Source organism: Stenella coeruleoalba (assembly GCF_951394435.1).
Source record: "Stenella coeruleoalba genome assembly, chromosome: 16".
Classification (NCBI taxonomy): domain Eukaryota; kingdom Metazoa; phylum Chordata; class Mammalia; order Artiodactyla; family Delphinidae; genus Stenella; species Stenella coeruleoalba.
In genome coordinates, this window is record NC_137162.1 from 35,364,683 (window position 1) to 35,385,793 (window position 21,111).

Here is a 21,111-nt window from a genome sequence, read left to right on the forward strand (position 1 = left end):
TGCCCACGAGAAAACACACCTGGCCAATGATTGCTGACCTCCAAGGGGAGCTACTTTGCCGCCACGTGCTGGGCCAGGTGCTATGACCTGTGATGAGAAAACCAAACTGTCCCCGTCCTGCCTTCCTGGAATAGATGAATATTAAAGAAATAATCACAGAAATAAATATATGGTAACAATCTGCAGTAAGTATATAAAGAAGTAAAAAGTACAGAGTGCTGAGAGTCTAAGCTGTGGAGGCCCGTCATTCGATGGGGAGGCCGCGGAGAGGGTTTCTACAAAGACTTCTTTGAGGTGGGAACCTTTCAGGGGAGTCTGAAGGATAAACTGGAGTTATTCAAGCACAGCGTTCAGGCAGCAGAGAGAACACAGAAAAGGGCAAGGTTATGGGAAAAGTATGAAGGCCAACGTGAAACACTCGCACTAGTACCCCTCCCATAAAACACCCCAGATAGGATAAAACTCATAACCTCTTTGCTATGCCTCTAACACTTTGAGAGGGCATGTAGGCACAGTCCGTACCCAGAAGATCCTCCAGTTAGCTGATCATGGAGTTGTGAGGATGGTTTGAAATGTTTTTGTACCTTTTCTATCTAGTCTCTGAACAATCCGTAGAGTCCACCTCCTGGGGGCGTCAGGAGCTTCATTCTCTCTGTTATCTCCCTCTCAATCCCCTTCTGCCACCCCCTGCTCTCCCTTGAGGGTCCTGGCTCTAACCCGTCAGATCCTTAAGGCTTGGGGGTCCTTCCATTTCTTCCAAGTAAAGCACCTACAACATAGGCAGCATCTCCACTGCTGCAATGATGTCTCCCACAGCATAGCTTGGGTGTGTTATTATTTACGTGGCTAAGTTTTCTCTTGATGTCTTCCTCAAATTCCCCTCCCCACAAGAGCTGGAAGCTAAAGGAGAGAAGGAAGTAAGGGGTTAAAACACTTTTGTGTTGCTGTATATAAAGATTTGCACTAGTACAGAGGAGGGGGCATGAGAATCAACATGGAATAAGTCCCATTATAACAAGGCCAACTCAGTGACCTTTGCTAATGGAAAAGATAAACACTTCAGGCAAAATCTTCAAGTTTCTGTCATACTGGCAGTCAACATTTTTTTTTTTTTTTTCGGTACACGGGCCTTTCACTGTTGCGGCCTCTCCTGTTGCAGAGCACAGGTTCCAGACGCGCAGGCTCAGCGGCCATGGCTCACGGGCCCAGCCGCTCCGCGGCATGTGGGATCTTCCCGGACTGGGGCACGAACCCGTGTCCCCTGCATTGGCAGGCGGACTCTCAACCACTGCGCCACCAGGGAAGGCCCTGGCGGTCACCTTTTATAAGCTCCCTGTCTTCCCACCTAAGCCAGCTCCCACCTAAGCCAGACCCACAGTCTGCGTCTTGTGTCCTTTTACCAGTGAAGGGAATGTCCCACTGGCCGATGGAGACTCTTGGAAGTTGTTCTAGACTTTCCCTTTGCCTCATCCCTCGTTCAACCAACCACCAAGACTTCTTACCAAGCATACTACCTAAGGGGTGCTGTAATCTGTCCACTTCCTCTCATCCTAGGGGCCACTCCCCTAGTTCAGATCACCACAGCAGCTCCCAGATTACTCAAACGCCCTCAGCTCACTTCCCTCCAGTCTGTTCCTCAAGTTGCAGCCAGGGTGATTTTTCTAAAATGCAAATATGATCAAGTCATTCTCCACTTCAAAATTTTTCAGTGGCTGCCCACTTCTCTCAGGATGAAATAAAAGTGCCTTAACGTTTTCTAAAACTCTTGAAATCTGGCTGCCGTTAACTCTTTATTCTCATCTATTTCTCATTACTTTCCTAGCTAAACAGCAAATTTCAACTCTACTGAATTTTCAGTTTCTTAAAAAATCCAGGCACTAGCTTTTGTTCTCATATATTGTGCCAACTCCCTGGAAGGCTCTTCTTCCCACCCCACTGCATCATTTCTCCTCATTCCTCCCCTTCAGGGTAGCTGTATGTCCTCCAGGAAGCCATCCTTAACTCTTACTAAGACTTCGTTAGTCTCAAGTGTGTTCCTGCTGTACTTTTTTTCTCCATGTCATAACATCTGTCATACTGCCTTTATCCCCCAAATGAAAAAATTTCCTCTCCCCTTGAACAAGCAATACATGCTCGTTAAGTATTAAGCCAATTATAGAAATGAATGAAGAAAGCAAACATCACCAGTAATCCTAATTTAATGACGCTGGTTATTTCTGTGCACATTACGTATGGGCACTGTACATTTAGCTTTATAACTCTTTTCAATTGAACAACTTACTCTAGACATCTTCATAAACGGTAGTCTTATGTTTCAATGTACAATGGATCATTTAACCAATCCTATCATTATTGGACATTCAGGTTGTTTCCATTTTCCCATTTTAGACATTGTTGCAATGAATATTCTTATCCATGCATCCTTTACACCTAACCAGTTATTTCTGAAGAAATACATTTATAGAAATACCTATAAGGTTGGTATCAAATTATCCCTTCCACAATGTTATTGCCTTTCCCCACAATCATGAAAATACTCATTTTATAAATGTCTTATTTTTTCAACCCAATTAGCAAAAGAAAGATATATTTTTGATTATTTTCCCTTGATTACTAAAAAAGTTCAGCATCTTCAGGTTTATTGAGCATTTTTCTGGGCCAGTCTTCCTTGCTCAATTTTCTATTAAGTCAGGTTCCCTGGAAGCAGTGCTTGAAATAAGGATTCTTGTGGAAGTGATTTCTTGACAGTGGTCTATAAGGGACTGAGGAAAACAGGACAGGGCAGGAGAAGAAAAGAAAAGAGGCAAAGACATGGTTTAAGAAGTCTCTCCTAAACCTAATCCCATGGGGAGCTCAGGAGCATAAACTGCACCACAGAGGCCAGAAGGCCAGGCTGTAAGGCCCTGCTCAGGCATTCACCATGGGCCAACCTCCAGGGGAGGGTGAGGATAAACCATTAATATCCAACATCTGCAGCAGCTGGAGAAGGGGTACACCAGCCTGGTAAAAAGGACCTGGGACTTCCCTGGTGGCGCAGTGTTTGGGAGTCCGCTTGCCGATGCAGGGGACACGGGTTTGTGCCCCGGTCCGGGAAGATCCCACATGCCACGGAGCGGCTGGGCCCATGAGCCATGGCCGCTGAGCCTGCACTCCGCAACGGGAGAGGCCGCAATGGTGAGAGGCCCACGTACCGCAAAAAAAAAAAAAAAAAAAAAAAGGATCTGGATGGACACTAGCAGTATTTGTCATGTTGCATATTTGTTTTTTAAAAGCAATTTCTTTAAAGAAGCATATTCCTCTCTGGAATATGCACTGTAAATGTTCCTTCCTAGTTGTTCGTACTTTTCTAACACTAAATTTTTATAGACAAATTGATCAAGCTTTTATGTTTCCTGGCTCTGGTGACCACGTTTAGGTCTTTTCCAATCCAAGCTTATTTTCTTTTTAAATAATTACCTTTTTCTTTAGTATTTTACACTTTAAAAAAATTTAAATCTTTAATCCACCTAAATTTATTATGCGTGTGTACTGGGTATGAGGTAGGGAATGGACTTGTTGTTTTCCCTAAATGACAGAATAACAGCTGACATTTAGTAGGTACATTCTATGAGACAGGTTCTGCTCTGGGCCTTCTACAAATTTTAATCCACTTAACCCTTGCAATAATGCCATAGGGAGAAGAGAAGAAGGAAGTGAGGCACAGAGTGGTTACGTCATTTGTCCAAGGTTACAGGTAGTAAGTACTAGCAAGTTGGAATTTTAACACAGGCAGTGTGTCTACAGTCTTTGCACTTAACTGTACTGTACTGTGCTGTCCTGCCTCTCCTGCCAGGTAACCAGTTGTTCCAATACCACTTACTGAACAATCCATCATTACTTCCTATAACTGAAGTGTTCCGGACTCCCAGCTCTTTCATTCTTCTATATGAATTTCTGTACCAATTATACAGTTTTAGTTACTAGAGTTCTGTTGTACTCTGTAATACTCAGCTGTACAAGTGTCTTTCATTGTTTTTCTACAAAATTCCCTAGCTATTCTCAAACTTTTTTCTTTCAAAATAGCAAGCCGAAAAAGAAAACCCATACACAAGCAAACAAAAATACATACAGACACTTTGTTTTGGATTTTGTTAAATTCATAGATTAAATCGGGGGAGAATTTGATGTACCACAACTCCCTTCATGTATTCCAGTCTAATTTCCCACGTCACTTTTATTTAACAGTTTTCCTCACAGAGTCCCATCATTTCTTGGTAATTTATGTCTTTGTGATTAGGGCCACTTTTTTTTTTTTTTTCCCATTTTAAAGTAGACTTGTTTTATTTTTATAAATTTTTTAACATCTTTATTGGAGTATAATTGCTTGACAATGGTGTGTTACTTTCTGCTTTATAACAAAGTGAATCAATTATACATATACATATATCCCCACATCTCTTCCCTCTTGCATCTCCCTCCCTCCCACCCTCCCTATTCCACCCCTCTAGGTGATCACAAAGCACCGAGCTGATCTCCCTGTGCTATGCAGCTGCTTCCCACTAGCTATTTTACTTTTGGTAGTGTATGTATGTCCATGCCACTCTCTCACTTTCTCCCAGCTTACCCTTCCCCCTCCTCGTATCCTCAAGTCTGTTCTCTAGTAGGTCTGCGTCTTTATTCCAGTCTTGCCCCTAGGTTCTTCATGACCGTTTTTTGTTTGTTTGTTTTTTAGATTCCATGTATATGTGTTAGCATATGGTATTTTTCTCTTTCTGACTTACTTAACTCTGTATGACAGACTCTAGTCCCATCCACCTCACTACAAATGATTCAATTTTGTTTCTTTTTATGGCTGAGTAATATTTCATTGTATATATGTGCCACATCTTCTTTATCCATTCATCTGTCTATGGACACTCAGGTTGCTTCCATTTCCTGGCTATTGTAAATAGAGCTGCAATGAACATTGTGGTACATGACCCTTTTTGAATTATGGTTTTCTCAGGGTGTATGCCCAGTAGTGCGATTGCTGGGTTATATGGTAGTTCTATTTTTAGTTTTTTAAGGAACCTCCATACTGTTCTCCATAGTGGCTGTATCAATTTACATTCCCACCAACAGTGCAAGAGGGTACCCTTTTCTCCACACCCTCTCCAGCATTTATTGTTTGTCGATTTCTTGATGATGGCCATTCTGACTGGTGTGAGATGATGTCACATTGTAGTTTTGATTTGCATTTCTCTAATGATTAATGATGTTGAGCATTCTTTCATGTGCTTGTTGGCAATCTGTATATCATCTTTGGAGAAATGTCTATATAGGTCTTCTGCCCATTAGGTCTTCTGTCTTTTCTTCGTCTTGTTTATGGTTTCCTTTGTTGTGCAAAAGCTTTTAAGTTTCATCAGGTCCCATTTGTTTTTGTTTTTATTTCCATTTCTCTAGGAGGTGGGTCAAAAAGGACCTTACTGTGATTTATGTCATAGAATGTTCTGCCTATGTTTTCCTCTAAGAGTTCGATAGTGTCTGGCCTTACATTTAGGTCTTTAATCCATTTTGAGTGTATTTTTATGTATGGTGTTAGGGAGTGTTCTAATTTCATTCTTTTACATGTAGCTGTCCAGTTTTCCCAACACCACTTATTGAAGAGGCTGTCTTTTCTCCACTGTATATTCCTGCCTCCTTTATCAAAGATAAGGTGACCATATGTGTGTGGGTTTATCTCTGGGCTTTCTTGATCTATATTTCTGTTTTTATGCCAGTACCATACTGTCTTGATGACTGTAGCTTTGTAGTATAGTCTGAACTCAGGAAGCCTGATACCTCCAGCTCCGTTTTTCTTTCTGAAGATTGCTTTGGCTATTCGGGGTCTTTTGTGTTTCCATAAAAATTGTGAAATTTTTTGTTCTACTTCTGTGAAAAATGCCAGTGGTAGTTTGATAGGGGATTGCATTGAATCTGTACATTGCTTTGGGTAGTAGAGTCATTTTCACAATGTTGATTCTTCCAATGCAAGAACATGGTATATCTCTCCATTTGTTTGTATTATCTTTAATTTCTTTCATCAGTGTCTTATAATTTTCTGTATACAGGTCTTTTGTCTCGTTAGGAAGGTTTATTCCTATTTTATTTTTGTTGCAGTGGTAAATGGGAGTGTTATCTTAATTTCACTTTCAGATTCTTCATCATTAGTGTATAGGAATGCAAGAGATTTCTGTGCATTAATTTTGTATCCTGCACTTTACTAAATTCATTGATTCGTTCTAGTAGTTTTCTGGTAGCATCTTTAGGATTCTCTATGTATAGTATCACGTCATCTGCAAACAGTGACAGCTTTACTTCCTTTCCGATTTGGATTCCTTTGTTTCCTTTTCTCTTCGGACTGCTGTGGCTAAAACTTCCAAAACTATGTTGAATAAGAATGGTGAGAGTGGGCAACCTTGTCTCTTTCCTGACCTTAGAGGAAATGGTTTCAGTCTTTCACTAGTGAGAATGACGGTGGTTGTGGGTTTGTCATATACAGCCTTCATTATGTTTAGGTAAGTTCCCTCTATGCCTACTTTCTGGAGGGCTTTTATCATAAATGGGTGTTGAATTTTGTCAAAAGCTTGCTCTGCATCTATTGAGATGATCATATGGTTTTTCTCCTTCAGTTTGTTAATATGGTGTATCACATTGATCAACTTGCACATACTGAAGAATCCTTGCATTCCTGGGATAAACCCCACTTGATCATGGTGTATGATCCTTTTAATGTGCTGTTGGATTCTGTTTGCTAGTATTTTGCTGAGGATTTTTGCATCTATGTTCATCAGTAATACTGGCTTGTAGTTTTCTTTCTTTGTGACATCTTTGACTGGTTTTGGTATCAGGGTGATGGTGGCCTCGTAGAGTGAGTTTGGGAGTGTTCCTCCCTCTGCTATATTTTGGAAGAGGTTGAGAAGGATAGGTGTTAGCTCTTCTCTAAATGTTTGATAGAATTCGCCTGTGAAGCCATCTGGTCCTGGGCTTTTGTTTGTTGGAAGATTTTAATCAAAGTTTCAATTTCAGTGCTTGTGATTGGTCTGTTTATATTTTCTATTTCTTCCTTGCTCATTCCAAGGCTGAGCATTTCTAAGAATTTGTCCATTTCTTCCAGGTTGTCCATTTTATTGGCATATAGTTGCTTGTAGTAATCTCTTATGATCCTTTGTATTTCTGCAGTGTCAGTTGTTACTTCTCCTTTTTCATTTCTAATTCTATTGGTTTGAGTCTTCTCCCTTTTTTTCTTGATGAGTCTGGCTAATGGTTTATCAATTGTTTATCTTCTCAAAGAACCAGCTTTTAGTCTTATTGGTCTCTGCTATCATTTCCTTCATTTCTTTTTCATTTATTTCTGATCTGATTTTTATGATTTCTTTCCTTTTGCTAACTTTGGGGCGTTTTTTTTGTTCTTCCTTCTCTAATTGCTTTAGGTGTAAGGTTAGGTTGTTTATTTGAGATGTTTCTTGTTTCTTAAGGTAGGATTGTATTGCTATAAACTTCCCTCTTAGAACTGCTTTTGTTGCATCCCATAGGTTTTGGGTCATTGTGTTTTCATTGTCATTTGTTTCTAGGTATTTTTTGATTTCCTCTTTGATTTCTTCATTGATCTCTTGGTTATTAAGTAGTGTATTGTTTAGCCTCCATGTGTTTGTGTTTTTTACAGATGTTTTCCTGTAATTGATATCTAGTCTCATAGCGTTGTGGTTGGAAAAGATACTTGATACGATTTCAATTTTTTTAAATTTACCAAGGCTTGTCTTGTGACCCAAGATATGATCTATCCTCGAGAATGTTCCATGAGCACTTGAGAATAAAGTGTATTCTGTTTTGTTGGATGGAATGTCCTATAACTATCAATTAAGTCCATCTAGTTTAATGTATCATTTAAAGCTTGTGTTTCCTTATTTATTTTCATTTTGGATGATCTGTCCATGGGTGAAAGTGGGGTGTTAAAGTCCCCTACTATGAATGTGTTACTGTCGATTTCCCCTTTTATGGCTGTTAGTATTTGCCTTATGTATTGAGGTGCTCCTATGTTGGGTGCATAAATATTTACAACTGTTATACCTTCTTCTTGGATTCATCTCTTGATCATTATGTAGTGTCCTTCTTTGTCTCTTGAAATAGTCTTTGTTTTAAAGTCTATTTTGTCTGATATGAGAATTGCTACTCCAGCTTTCTTTTGATTTCCATTTGCATGGAATATCTTTTTCCATCCCCTCACTTCCAGTCTGTATGTGTCCCTAGGTCTGAACTGGGTCTCTTGTAGACAGCATATATACAGGCCTTGTTTCTGTATCCATTCACCCAGTCTGTCTTTTGGTTGGAGCATTTAATGCATTTACATTTAAGGTAATTATCGATATGCACGTTCCTAAGACCATTTTCTTAATTGTTTTGGGTTTGTTATTGTAGGTCTTTTCCTCCTCTTGTGTTTCCTGCCTAGAGAAGTTCCTTTAGCATTTGTTGTAAAGCTGGTTTTGTGGTGCTGAATTCTCTTAGCTTTTGCTCGTCTGTAAAGGTTTTAATTTCTCCATCAAATCTGAATGAGATCCTTGCTGGGTAATCTTGGTTGTAGGTTTTTCTCCTTCATCACTTTAAATATGTCTTGCCACTCCCTTCTGGCTTGCAGTTTCTGCTGAAAGATCAGCTGTTAACCTTATGGGGATTCCCTTGTGTGTTATTTGTTGTTTTTCCCTTGCTGCTTTTAATATATTTTGTTTGTCTTTAATTTTTTTCAGTTTGATTAATATGTGTCTTGGTGTGTTTCTCCTTGGATTTATCCTGTATGGGACTCTCTGTGCTTCCTGGACTTGATTATATATTTCCTTTCCCGTATTAGGGAAGTTTTCAACTGTAATCTCTTCAAATATTTTCTCAGTCCTCTTCTTCTTCTCTTCTTCTTCTGGGATCCCTATAATTCAAATGTTGGTGCGTTTAATGTTGTCCCAGAGGTCTCTGAGACTGTCCTCAGTTCTTTTCATTCTTCATTCTGCTCTGCGGTAGTTATTTCCACTATTTTATCTTCCAGGTCACTTATCCGTTCTTCTGCCTCAGTTATTCTGCTACTGATCCCTTCTAAAGAATTTTTAATTTCATTTATTGTGTTGTTCATCACTGTTTGCTCTTTAGTTCTTCTAGGTCCTTGTTAAACGTTTCTTGTATTTTTTCCATTCTCTTTCCAAGATTTTGGACCATCTTTACTATCATTATTCTGAATTCTTTTTCAGGTAGACTGCCTATTTCCTCTTCATTTGTTAGGTCTGGTGGGTTTTTACCTTGCTCCTTTATCTGCTGTGTGTTTTTCTGTCTTATTTTGCTTAACTTACTGTGTTTGGGGTCTCTTTTTCACAGGCTGCAGGTTCGTAGTTCTTGTTTTTGTTGTCTGTCCCCAGTGGCTAAGGTTGGTTCGGTAGGTTGTGTAGGGTTCCTGGTGGAGGGGACTGGTGCCAGTGTTCTGGTGGATGAGGCTGGATCTTGTCTTTCTGGTGGGCAGGTCCACGTCTGGTGGTGTGTTTTGGGGTGTTTGTGGCCTTATTATGATTTTAGGCAGCCACTCTGCTAATGGGTGGGGTTGTGTTCCTGTCTTGCTAGTTGTTTGGCATAGGGTGTCCAGCACTGTAGCTTGCTGGTCATTGAGTGGAGCTGGGTCTTGGCGTTGAGATGGAGATCTCTGGGAGATTTTCGCCATTTGATATTACGTGGAGATGGGAGGTCTCTGGTGGAACAGTGTCCTGAACTTGGCTCTCCCACCTCAGAGGCACAGGCCTAACGCCTGGCTGGAGAACCAAGCGCCTGTCATCCACACGGCTCAGAATAAAAGGGAGAAAAAAAAAGAAAGAAAGAAAGAAGATAAGATAAAGTTATTAAAATAAAAAATAATTATTAAAAAAAAAATTTTAAATAAAAAGAAAAGAAAGAAAAGAGCAAGCAAATCAAAAAATAAATCCACCAATGATAAAAAGCACTAAAACCTATATTGAAAACAAACAACAAAGGACAGTCAGAACCCTAGGACAAATGGTAAAACCAAAGGTATACAGACAAAATCACACATAGAAACATACACACTCACAAAAAGAGAAAAAGGGGAAAAAAATATATCGTTGCTCACAAAGTCCACCTCCTCAATTTGGGATGATTTATTGTTTATTCAGGTAGTCCACAGATGCAGGTACATAAAGTTGATTGTGCAGATTTAATTCGCTGCCCCTGAGGATGTTGGGAGAAATTTCCCTTTCTCTTCTTTGTTTGCAGAACTCCCGGGGTTCAGCGTTGGATTTGGACCCGCCTCTGCGTGTAGGTCGCCTGAGGGTGTCTGTTCCTGCCCAGACAGGACGGGGTTAAAGAAGCAGCTGCTTTGGGGGCTCTGGCTCACTCAGGACGGGGGGAGGAAGGGGTACGGAATGTGGGGTGAGCCTGCGGCGGCAGAGGCCAGCATGACGCACCAACCTGACGCGCGCCATGTGTTCTCCTGGGGAAGTTGTCCCTGGATCACAGGACACTGGCATGGTGGGCTGCACAGGCTCCCATGAGGGGAGGTGTGGATAGTGACCTGTGCTTGCACACAGGCTTCTTGGTGGCTACAGTAGCAGCCTTAGCGTATCATGCCCGTCTCTGGAGTCCGCACTGATAGCCACGGCTCGCGCCTGTCTTCGGAGCTCCTTTAAGCTGTGCTCTTAATCCCCTCTCTTCACGCACCCCGAAACAATGGTCTCTTGCCTCTTTGGCAGCTCCAGACTTTTTCCCAGACTCCCTCCCAGCTAGCTGTGGCACACTAGCCCCCTTCAGGCTGTGTTCACACAGCCAACCCCAGTCCTTTCCCTGGGATCCGACCTCGAAAGTCCAAGCCTCAGCTCCCAGTCCCTGCCCGTCCCGGCAGGTGAGCAGACAGGCCTCTTGGGCTGGTGAGTGCTGGTCAGCACTGATCCTCTGTGCGGGAATTTCTCTGCTTTGCCCTCCACACCCGTTGCTGCTCTCTCCTCCGTGGCTCCGAAGCTTCCCCCCTCCATCACCCGCAATCTCCACCCATGAAGGGTCTTCCTAGTGTGTGGAAACCTTTCCTCTTTCACAGCTCCCTCCCAATAGTGTAGGTCCTGGCCCCATCCTTTTGTCTGTTTTTCCTTTTTTCTTTTGCACTACCCAGGTACGTGGGGAGTTTCTGGCCTTTTGGGAGGTCTAAGGTCTTCTGCTTGCATTCAGTAGGTGTTCTGTAGGAATTGTTCCACATGTAGATGTATTTCTGATGTATTTGTGGGGAGGAAAGTGATCTCCATGTCTTACTCTGCTGCCATCTTGAAGCTCCTCCCTCAGGGGCATCTTTTAAAATGGTATTTTATAACATGTTATTGTTAATGAAAACTACTGGCTTTTATATTTATTTTATAATTGACCACTTTGCTGAACTTTTACTGAAGGTAATGTCACCTTGTTGCAACTAAACCAGTTCACGTTCTAACAAAAGCAAACTTTAAAGAAACCCACTTGCTGTTCTTCACTGGTGACCAGCCATCATGCCCTCCTATTTTGAATAATAGGATAAGCACCTGCTCATAAACAGAAAGCAGGCACAACTGCAAATACATAACAAATGTGTTTGAAATACAGGTGCTAAAAAGCACCTGTATTTCTATCCTTTACCCAGTTGCTTTTCTTGAGTTTTTCAAGACTCACATTGTGCCATTAACTTTTCTTCCTTTCTAATATAACACGAAAGACCTCAATGTTATACCTGGTACAGTTGGGGCTAAAATATAGTCAGTTGGTTGAAAAACTAGATCATTGTGGGGCATCAAAAAAAAAGTTGAACATACATCCCCTTAAACATTTTAAGTTTAAAATATATAAATGTACACTCACGTGCCAATCTTTTAAAGAAAGGTCAAAGCCTATTCTTGGAAGTATGGCTCCACTGATGGGAGATCTACAGTTTGTTGAGTTCCAGTCTCTTTAAAGAAGAAAGAAAAGTGATATTTCATTAGGTTTGATTTGCATAATTAGTAATGTTGAGCATCTTTTCATGTGCCTATTGGCTATCGGTACATCTTCCAAAGATATATTGGATACTTTTCAGATCTTCTGCCCATTTTTATTGTATTCACTTATTTATTTTTGGCTGCGTTGGGTCTTCGTTGCTGCACGTGGGGTTTCTCTAGTTGTGGCAAGCGGGGGCTACTCTTGGTTGCAGTGTGTGGGCTTATCATTGTGGTGGCTTCCCTTGCTGTGGAGCATGGACTCTAGGCACGTGAGCTTCAGTAGTTGTGGCACATGGGTTCCGTAGTTGTGGCTCACAGGCTCAGTAGTTGTGGCACATGGGCTTAGTCACTCTGCAGCATGTGGCACCTTCCCGGACCACGGCTTGAACCCATGTCCCCTGCATTGGCAGGTGGATTCTTAACCACTGCGCCACCAGGGAAGCCCCCTCTGCCCATTTTTAAATTGGGTTGTTTGGTATTTGTTGTTGAGTTGTATGAGTTTTTTATATATTTTGGCTATTAACCCCTCATCAGATATATGATTTTAAAGTATCTTCCCATTCAGTAGGTAGTTTTTTTTTTTAACCTGACAAAAACTTTTACACACACACACACACACACACACATATATATATGTATATTTCCAGATTCTTTTCCTTTATAGGTTATTACAAAATACTGATTATAGTTCCCTGTGCTATACAGTAGGTCCTTGTTGGTTGTCTGTTCGTTTTGTTGATAGTTTCTTTTGCTGTGCAGCTTTTTAGTTTTGCATTTGTTTCCCTTGCCTGAGGAGATATATGTGGAAAGATAATGCTAATACCTATGTCACGCCCGATAGCCTGTTAGAATGGCTATTATCAAAAAGGCAAGAAATAAGAAATGTTATAGAGAGGATGTCGAGAAAAGGGAACCCTCATGTGCTATTGGTAGGAATGTAAATTGGTCCAGTCACTAAGGAAAACACTATGGAGATTCTTCAAAAAATTAAGAATAGAACTACCATATGATCCAGCTATTCCTCTTCTGGGAATTTATCCAAAGAATATGAAAGCACAAATTCGTAAATATATACATACTCCTATGTTCACTACAGCATTACTTATATAGCCAAGATATGGAAAAAACCTAAATGTCCATCAACAAATGAATGGATAAAGATGTGGGGTGTGTGTGTGTGTGTGTGTGTGTGTGTATATACACACACACACACACACACACACACACCCCACATATATAAAATGGAATACTACTCAGCCATAAAGTTAGAGGAAATCTTGCCATTTGTGACACCACTGATGGACCTTGAGGGTATTATGCTAAATGAGATAAGTCAGATAGAGAGAGACAAATACTATATGATTTCACTCTTATGTGGGGAAAAAAAAAGAAAAAGAACAAACTAAATGAAACAAACACACAGATAAAGAGAACAGAGTAGTTGTTACCAGAGGGGAAGGAGGGATGGGGGGGAAAGCAAATCGGGTAAGGAGTCAACTGTATGGTGATGGATGGAAACTTTTGCTGGCAAGCTGTAATGTACACATGAGTTGAATTATAATGTATACACGTAAAACAATGTTATAAACAATGTTACCTCAATTTAAAAAAAAAGAAGAAAAAAGAGAACTTACAAAGACTCTGGTAAAGCAATCCAAGTGCAGAATTTCCACTGGATCTCCTCTAAATCTAGTTGTCTTGCTCACAACTATTTTGACAGTTCTTTTTAATGACTCATCTTTTCCAAACTTTTCAAAAGCATTAATTTTCCAGGGAATTTCTTTTTTTCCCCTCCTGGTTCATCAGTTTTTATAATTTTAAATTAACTTGTATTAATTTTACAATGCTAAATACAATGGCATAAACAGACTTGTGAATAAACACACACCTAACTTTTGGTGAATCCAAGTGGGGTGAAGGCAGAAGCAAGCTGGCACTCAAGGAAGTGGCAGACTCTGGGTGTGAGGGCTCAGCAGCAGTGGCCATGAGTTTTATGGAGGGAGTGTAGTAGGCTAATCCATCATATTGCTTAAGAAGAAGTAAAAAATGCTTTATTTTTAGAACCATGATGCTTAATATATATACAATATATAAAGAGAAATGAACATATACACATATGTGTGAAATATTCTTCTATTTGTATTTTGTCAAGGGTTTTTATTCTTGTTTATTTTTCAAAAGTCAGGAGTGGACTTTAAATTTTATCAAATGTCTTACAGGCATCTATTAAGATGAGTCTGATTTTTCTCATTTGACCTAGTAATATGATAAAGTGTAGTACATTGAAAAGAACTGAAAAATCCTTACATTTCTAGAATAAATCTCACCTGGTTATGGTATACTCTGTTTTACCAATATCTTATTTAAGGATCTAAATTCATAAGTGAGTTTGGTGTAAAGCTTTCTTTTTAAAATTGTCTATTCTCTGACTCTCAGAACAGTGTTCATATCTTCATCTAAATGATTTTCTTAATATCAATATAGCATAAATGCAGATATTTACAAAAAAGGCTACTTCTACTTAATATAATGATCCTGCTATTAAAAAAATTATTTCCAAAGTTGATTGAGTCCAGTGCTTTGAGATTTTTACTATAGCAATTAGAAAAATCAATATTAGGTTTTCAGGGGCTTCCAACTCAAAGGAATCCTATTTCAAGGACATCACGGAGGTAAGAACCAGCAAACGAAGAGGCCAAGTGTGATTTTACGTGCACTTTTCCTTTCCTTCCGCAAATTTTATAGCAATTCCTTTTAGAAAGGACTTGGACTTGACGATTATAATGAAAGAGAGGCTTAAAGCAAGAGTAGATCAACTAAAAGCCAACCCCTTAACATAAGTTTTAAGAGTCCTCAAAATAACCACTTTTTGAGCAGTAAAATTTAAATAAGCCATGTATATCAAGTAAAGCTGAAAAGCATGAACTTTTAAATGAGCAAGAAACATTTTTAAAGAGTCTCTTGAATATTGAAACATCTTATTCAATTATACCTTCCATTTATCACTTAACGGAAAGGATAAATGAACTAGTCTTTGCTTTTCTCTTAAAATATCTAAATTCTTTATGGGGACAGCCTTTTTTTTTTTTTTTTTAAATGCTTTACTAGGTTTTGCTATTTTAATGGCTTAAATATAAGACTGCTTTTATAGACTACCGGTATCTAGCTCCAAGTGAAAATAGTGAGTCATACGGAGGTTCCGTTTCTGTTGCGGCTGATGGATTCTCAAAAGGCAGAAGGGAGTGCTGACAGAGACGGGGACTCATTTCAGCTCTCACACTTGGCTTTCTTGCAGGCTGGAAGAGAATCATCATCTACTTCTGATGTCCGAGGTTTCTTCACCGTGGAAATAATTCCAAAAGCAGTTTTTCTAGTTTCTATAAGACAAACAGGGAAACCAAAGTGCCTGAAGTTAAGCCATGATTTCAAAAGAGGTGGTTTTAACAAGCATCCCCATGTTACTGTGACTTACAGCATGAGTAAATGATGAAACCATAATAAACTGCTATGAGTGTTGATGCCATTTACAGTTCTCACCTTGCCCCACCACCAGCTTCTACAAATATCTGTATATTTTTAACATCTAGTTCATTCCAAAGGGACTACCCCAAGGGTAAAACTATATAGGGCAGGTTATCTCTAATGGTCTGTCCGAGGCATCTTAGGTAGCCAGAACCGAAGTTTCAGAGCTTGGTGCAGCACATGCTTAAAGTGTGGTAGAAACACAAATGAATCAAGACAGCAACTACAACAGTCTGCTTCCCTGGTTGTGTGTGTGCTCACTTCATTTTATAGCACAGACCATTCATTATCTGTGTTCACCACTAGATCATGATTATACCTCTGAAGAATCAATTGTATGGCGAACATCCAACAATGCCTGGTTATTTAACAGGTGTTTAAGAAATACTTGTTGAGTGAACGAGGAATAACGCACATGGTTATTGATCTCTTATATATTGGTGACAATGAACAAAGAAGAATGGGAATTATTGAAAGTTTAGGTCAGGTTGCTAGTAGAGTTCAACTTAAATGTAGCTAACTTCTGCTAAAAATGTACTAAGGGGCCAGGCTCTGTGTCATCTACAGAGGATCTTAGGATGCCTAACACAGTACTTCTTCCTACCACACACTGAGATAGCACATCAGGGGCAAATATAATAGGAATGGAGGCACCACAAGAAGTAACTCTGCCTGGATGAATCAGGAAGGTATCATGAAAGAAGTGATGCTAAGAATAGGGAAGAAGGAAAAGGAAAGGAGAGGAAAGTGTTGCTTTGCAAAGGCATAGGGAGAGAGGTAAGAAGAATCTAATATACTTAGGGGACAATATGGCCGGTGTAAAGGAGGAGCATGAAAAAATTAGGGGGAAACGAGGCTGGTACTTGTGAAGGGCCACAGTGCCGTGAAAAGAGATTTAAACTGAGTCCTTAGGAAACAGGGAAGGACTGGGGAGGAGAGAAAGAGAGACCCCTTGGATACAAAGGAGATAAAAATCAAAAGGATTTGATAAACATAAATTTAGTTAAGAATTATTTCTTATTTCATGTACAAAAGTCAATTCTAAAAGTTAAATATTACCTTCTCATTTATCAGGATTAATTTACCAAGTCTACTAAATCTTTGCCAGTTATTTAAAAGCATTTTAATTTATAAAAGGGACAAAACTGCTCTCAAGGTCATTAAAATACCAACATAATCAGAGAACCTCAAAATAAACAGCAATTGCCCGTGATTTCCAAAAAATGTTACATTTAGAGATGTTTATCACTATGATTATGAGTAAACGTCTAAAAATCAGTAGAATGAATAAAAAATATAAAAATTAAATTGTGAAAATCAACACTTTGTAACAAAACTAAATGCATTAGTTTCAAAATTATATTAGTTTCATCTCAGAAATATTTTTTTTTACATCACATGAACATTTACTTCTTAATCTAAGACAACGGATTATAAACCGTTGAAAAACAAGACTTTCATAATTATCAGATAAAGTAACTCTTTTAGATCTTGAACCTCTTTCCTCTGTCCCCTCCCCACAACCTCCTTAGAATTGCTATTCATTGGTTTCTAGAATCCCACAGGACCCATCTAACTGTGATGCCCTGTAGCAAGCCTTCCCATGTAGAAGCCCAGCTACTGCATGTCCCAAGTCTTCTGTTTTCCAGGTATCCATTCCTGCACTGCCTTCAACAATTGCTCTCATGATAAGGTTTTCACACCCTCCAAGAATTAACCATCTTCTGGTAGTGCTTCAGTGCAGTGCTGTCCTTCTTAAATGTGGCACTCAGGGTGATAGAGATGCCAGCCAGGACTTATCAGTGCAGAGGATAATGATGACACTTTGAATCTTCCTGCCTCAGAATCTTGTATTTCTTCTAATGTAACCTTAGGCTGAATTTGCAATCCTAGTAGACTGAATTTTGAAACTGCTGTCTCAAATTGATCCCAATGTCAACTAAAGTCAGGGTAATTATAACATCCTGTAGATGTGTTGTTAATTCTTCAGGGACAGCAGGCATACACTAGGACTGTCCTGGGCACAACTAGAATGAATGGGAATGCTAAAGTCCACAAGGCTTCTTTTAGTTTAGCTTCTGTAAAAGCCTAGCTTTATATGTAACTTATTTTGAATAGCTGAGTTTTTTGAAGCACAGATCTTCATATTTTTCCCTACTAAATTTTAAAAATTAACTTCCCTTCCTTGTCTCAGTCTGTTTTAAACCACTAATTGTTATCCAAAATCTTGACGATTCCTTATGTTCATTTAAAATAGACAAAAATAATGGCAGAACTACCAGTGTGAACCAACTGTTCCCTAATTCCAAGAAAATCCTGATAAAATTTTAATTAATTTGGTCATTCCCAGAGCTTATGTGATGGGTCTAGGCTATGTAATACAACAATCTCAAACTAAAAATGTTGAAAACAAAAGCAAAATCATCTAATTCATGGTAATACAGTAACCAGTTCTACGAAGTGGAAATCAGATCACTAAAATCCAGACGTAATACACAAGCTCTCAATAACCTAACTATTCATATGCTAAATCACCCAGTTTACATGTAGCAACCAATTCTGAAGTTTAACATTCATCTGGGTGATATCAAGTCAATTGCTTCCTGACCACTACCACCAGTGCTAAAACTTACAAAGAGAATGAAGATAAAACAACAGATGAAAAGTGTAAACTTTTTTCTTTTAAAAAGCCTCATTTTTATTCTCCAAAGTCCTAGCATATCAAACACTTCTAGTTCAATTTTTATCATCTGATGAGTAAGAAATTCAGTGCCTTCAAGTAGTGAAATTAAGGTGAGGAGGAAGATATATATAAATGAAATGTGAGTAAGAAATGTGTAGTCTGTGCATAATTGAACAGGTAAACCACACATGAGACAATAATCACAAGTAATAAATGTGAAAAGTTATGATTTGAGTTTGTTAGCGGGATTTTTAAAAACGTATTTGGTGCTTTTGTGTTCCTCATAACTGGCTTAACATATATTTTTCACCGTTCAGTTCTCTAAAACAGTGATTTTCAGCAGGGAAAGCATGTCCCTATGGAGGAAAAAGGGAGATGAGAAGCCTATCAAAATGCAGGCGGGGACACACGTGCAGAACTGGAAAGAACGCATTCAATACTCATTTCTGGAAGGCAAACTATATTCATTCCACAAACTACTGAAAATAAAGCCTGAAGTAAAGGGCGAGAAAGCACTGATGGGTATGGCTAAACAGGTTCAGAAAAGATGATCCTAATGGAACTCTGAGGGGCAGGATAATGAAAGTAGATATGGCTCAACTGTTTCACAGAAATGACTGGCTCTTAACATGACCACTTGGTGTTTTTCTTGGAAGGACTTGCTCACCTCCGTGCAGAAGCACCGCTCGGCAGTTGGTGGACACTGCGGCCTTGGCGTCACTTTCCGACAGCCCGAACAGCAACCCTCTGGGGGGTCGTTAAAGATTTCAACCCAGCGTCAGCTGAGGACAGGAGACTAACAGAAACATAACTGACAATGCCAGTTCACCAGAGAGAGGCACTGAGAGAGACACTTTAATTCTATAGTTCTTACTCCAAATGGAACAGGCATTTGAGAAAAGACTCATTTAACTCTAAGCTTTTATAGAGTCCTTCTTTCCCCCTTTTTCTATTTCACCCTTAATCCAGAAAACAAAAGGATGAAGTTTTCACAACCTGATGTAATTTGGTTTTGAAGCTATTAATTGATAAATTTATAGTAAAAGGTTAAAAAATCTTGTTAAAGTATAACATACCAAATTCCAAATTTCCTAAAAGAAAATTTCAATGACTTCTTACTCAGAAAAGGATACAAGTTTGCCACATCGTATGGGCCTCTTATTTCTAAAGGCTAAAATAAAATGAACAAAAAATAGATATGAAAGAAGTTATTCGTAACATTTCAGTGACTTCATCTGCAGTAAATAGGATGCTTAAGTATCTAAAAACAAGGAAGTCAACTGCATAAATTTAAGTCCTTATAATTTTGACGGGTTACTTACATTTTTGAAAATATAAAAGATCCCTGAAAAGCATTTTGCAACAATTTAAAGGAAAAACTATTTATATAAACAAAATTTGAAGCCCCAAAGGAATGGAGATAAATTTTACTCTTCAGCAATTACAATGAGCAAATGCAATTAAAAACGAAAACATGCAATAAACCTTTATTACATGACTAATTTAACTTGAAAAGGGAAAAAATAAAGTACTTAATGCCAGACTTACCCTTTCAGCAGCACTAGATATAATTACATTCTACGAAATAGAAAGTAATCAATATTAATCTCTGATAAATGTCAAAAAATTGAAGTCTTATAATACAAATAACCAGTAATCAAGTTTTAACATAAATACCAACTTCTAAAGTTAAGGTAAATAAAGTGAAAGGATGAAAGACCTCATGTCAAACTAAAGCAGCCTAAAATAAGAAACAGAACAAGAAGCCTTCCCAACAGTTCTTAGAAAAGATGCATTAGTTTAAAAAACTAGTTGAAAAGGTCATATAACCTTAATTCAACTCAATGATGACAACTGTATCTAGATGATTCTTTCACAGTAGGTAAACGGCCAATTCTTTACTGAAAGATAAAGACTTTCAATATAACTTTTCCCCCCTCATATTATTCTTCCTTAGGATATTTTTCTTTCTCTTAAAACTTGCAGAGCTCATTGAAATGGGAGAATTTGTTGCTGTGCATTGAGAAGTTTCTGCTTTAAGGATATGGGGTCAGCTTGACAACCCCAGTATATTAATAATAATAAACTGCTAGGTTTGAAAAATATCCTAAAATTATGGAACCATACCTTTCCTTTGCAGACCTGCATCAAATTGAGGGCGTTGGAAATTGTGTACCTTCTCATTGTGGAGTCTTTGATAGCGGGGCTATAGACAAGTTCAAAGCCCACACCTCGGTCAATTGCCTTCACAGGAAATGAAGAAAATAAACTGTTAAAGCTAAACACACACTGTCTTACTTTATTTTCACTGAACTTCCCCCTCACCTCACACCCCTCCCCCACACTGCCCACCTCCTGCATGTCCAGGTACAGCCTTGAATAAAGGCGGATTTGTGCCCGAATGGCACCATCTACAGGAGAAGAAAACAGATCTGTGGCTCTGTCTCAACAGAGTTTATCTTAGCTGTGGGGAAGCTGACTTTATATAAACAGGAATCATCAAGAGGCTGAGGAGAGCAACGTCCCAGTGGGGTGGCAGAAGGGCTACTACTCCATGAATTATCAAAAGGAAACCGGAGATGTGTTCCCTACACGCAGGATAAACTGTTTGCAAACATAGTAAACCAAGTAATTTGACCCAAGAATGAAGAGACAAAGAAATGAGCTGAAAAACGTCCAAAGAACAGGAGTGGAACGCCTCTCGGGTAAGTCATTTATTATGCATATGTTGAAGGAAGAAACTAACGGGCCACAGTTGAGTGCCATGTGCTAGGCACTGTGCTAAGAGTCTTATGTATTTATTTAACCCCTACAATACCTTTAGAAGGCACTGTGGCAGAGACAGCTAACTGCCCCGCTATCTCTTCTCTTCTCCCCTTTTTCTTCACTAACAGAGCCCCTGATCTTAAACGGGGCTCATGGATGCCTGGC

At 39.2% G+C, this 21,111-nt stretch overlaps 1 protein-coding gene across 9 annotated transcripts in view; it reads right to left on the bottom strand.

The window, feature by feature from the left end:
- The window catches only part of RPP30 (ribonuclease P/MRP subunit p30), a 225,247-nt gene that overhangs the window by 182,256 nt on the left and 21,880 nt on the right, over positions 1-21,111 (bottom strand). For 6 of the 9 annotated variants that reach the window (XR_013824208.1, XR_013824209.1, XR_013824210.1 and 3 more), the window contains exons 7-14: positions 20,308-20,424; positions 19,729-19,758; positions 19,314-19,351; positions 18,848-18,927; positions 15,168-15,352; positions 13,864-14,003; positions 11,860-11,947; positions 20-125 (exon numbers count right to left, since the gene is read on the bottom strand). Coding sequence is in view for 1 of the 9 variants with exons in the window: in XM_079899575.1 (XP_079755701.1) it covers positions 15,243-15,352; positions 18,848-18,927; positions 19,314-19,351; positions 19,729-19,758; positions 20,308-20,424 (375 nt within the window). In the remaining 8 variants the exon portion in view is untranslated. Of the gene's footprint in view, positions 1-19; positions 126-11,859; positions 11,948-13,863; positions 14,004-14,029; positions 15,353-18,847; positions 18,928-19,313; positions 19,352-19,728; positions 19,759-20,307; positions 20,425-21,111 lie in introns of those variants that run through there. The other 3 variants (XR_013824207.1, XR_013824206.1, XM_079899575.1) reach the window with 3 other exon arrangements.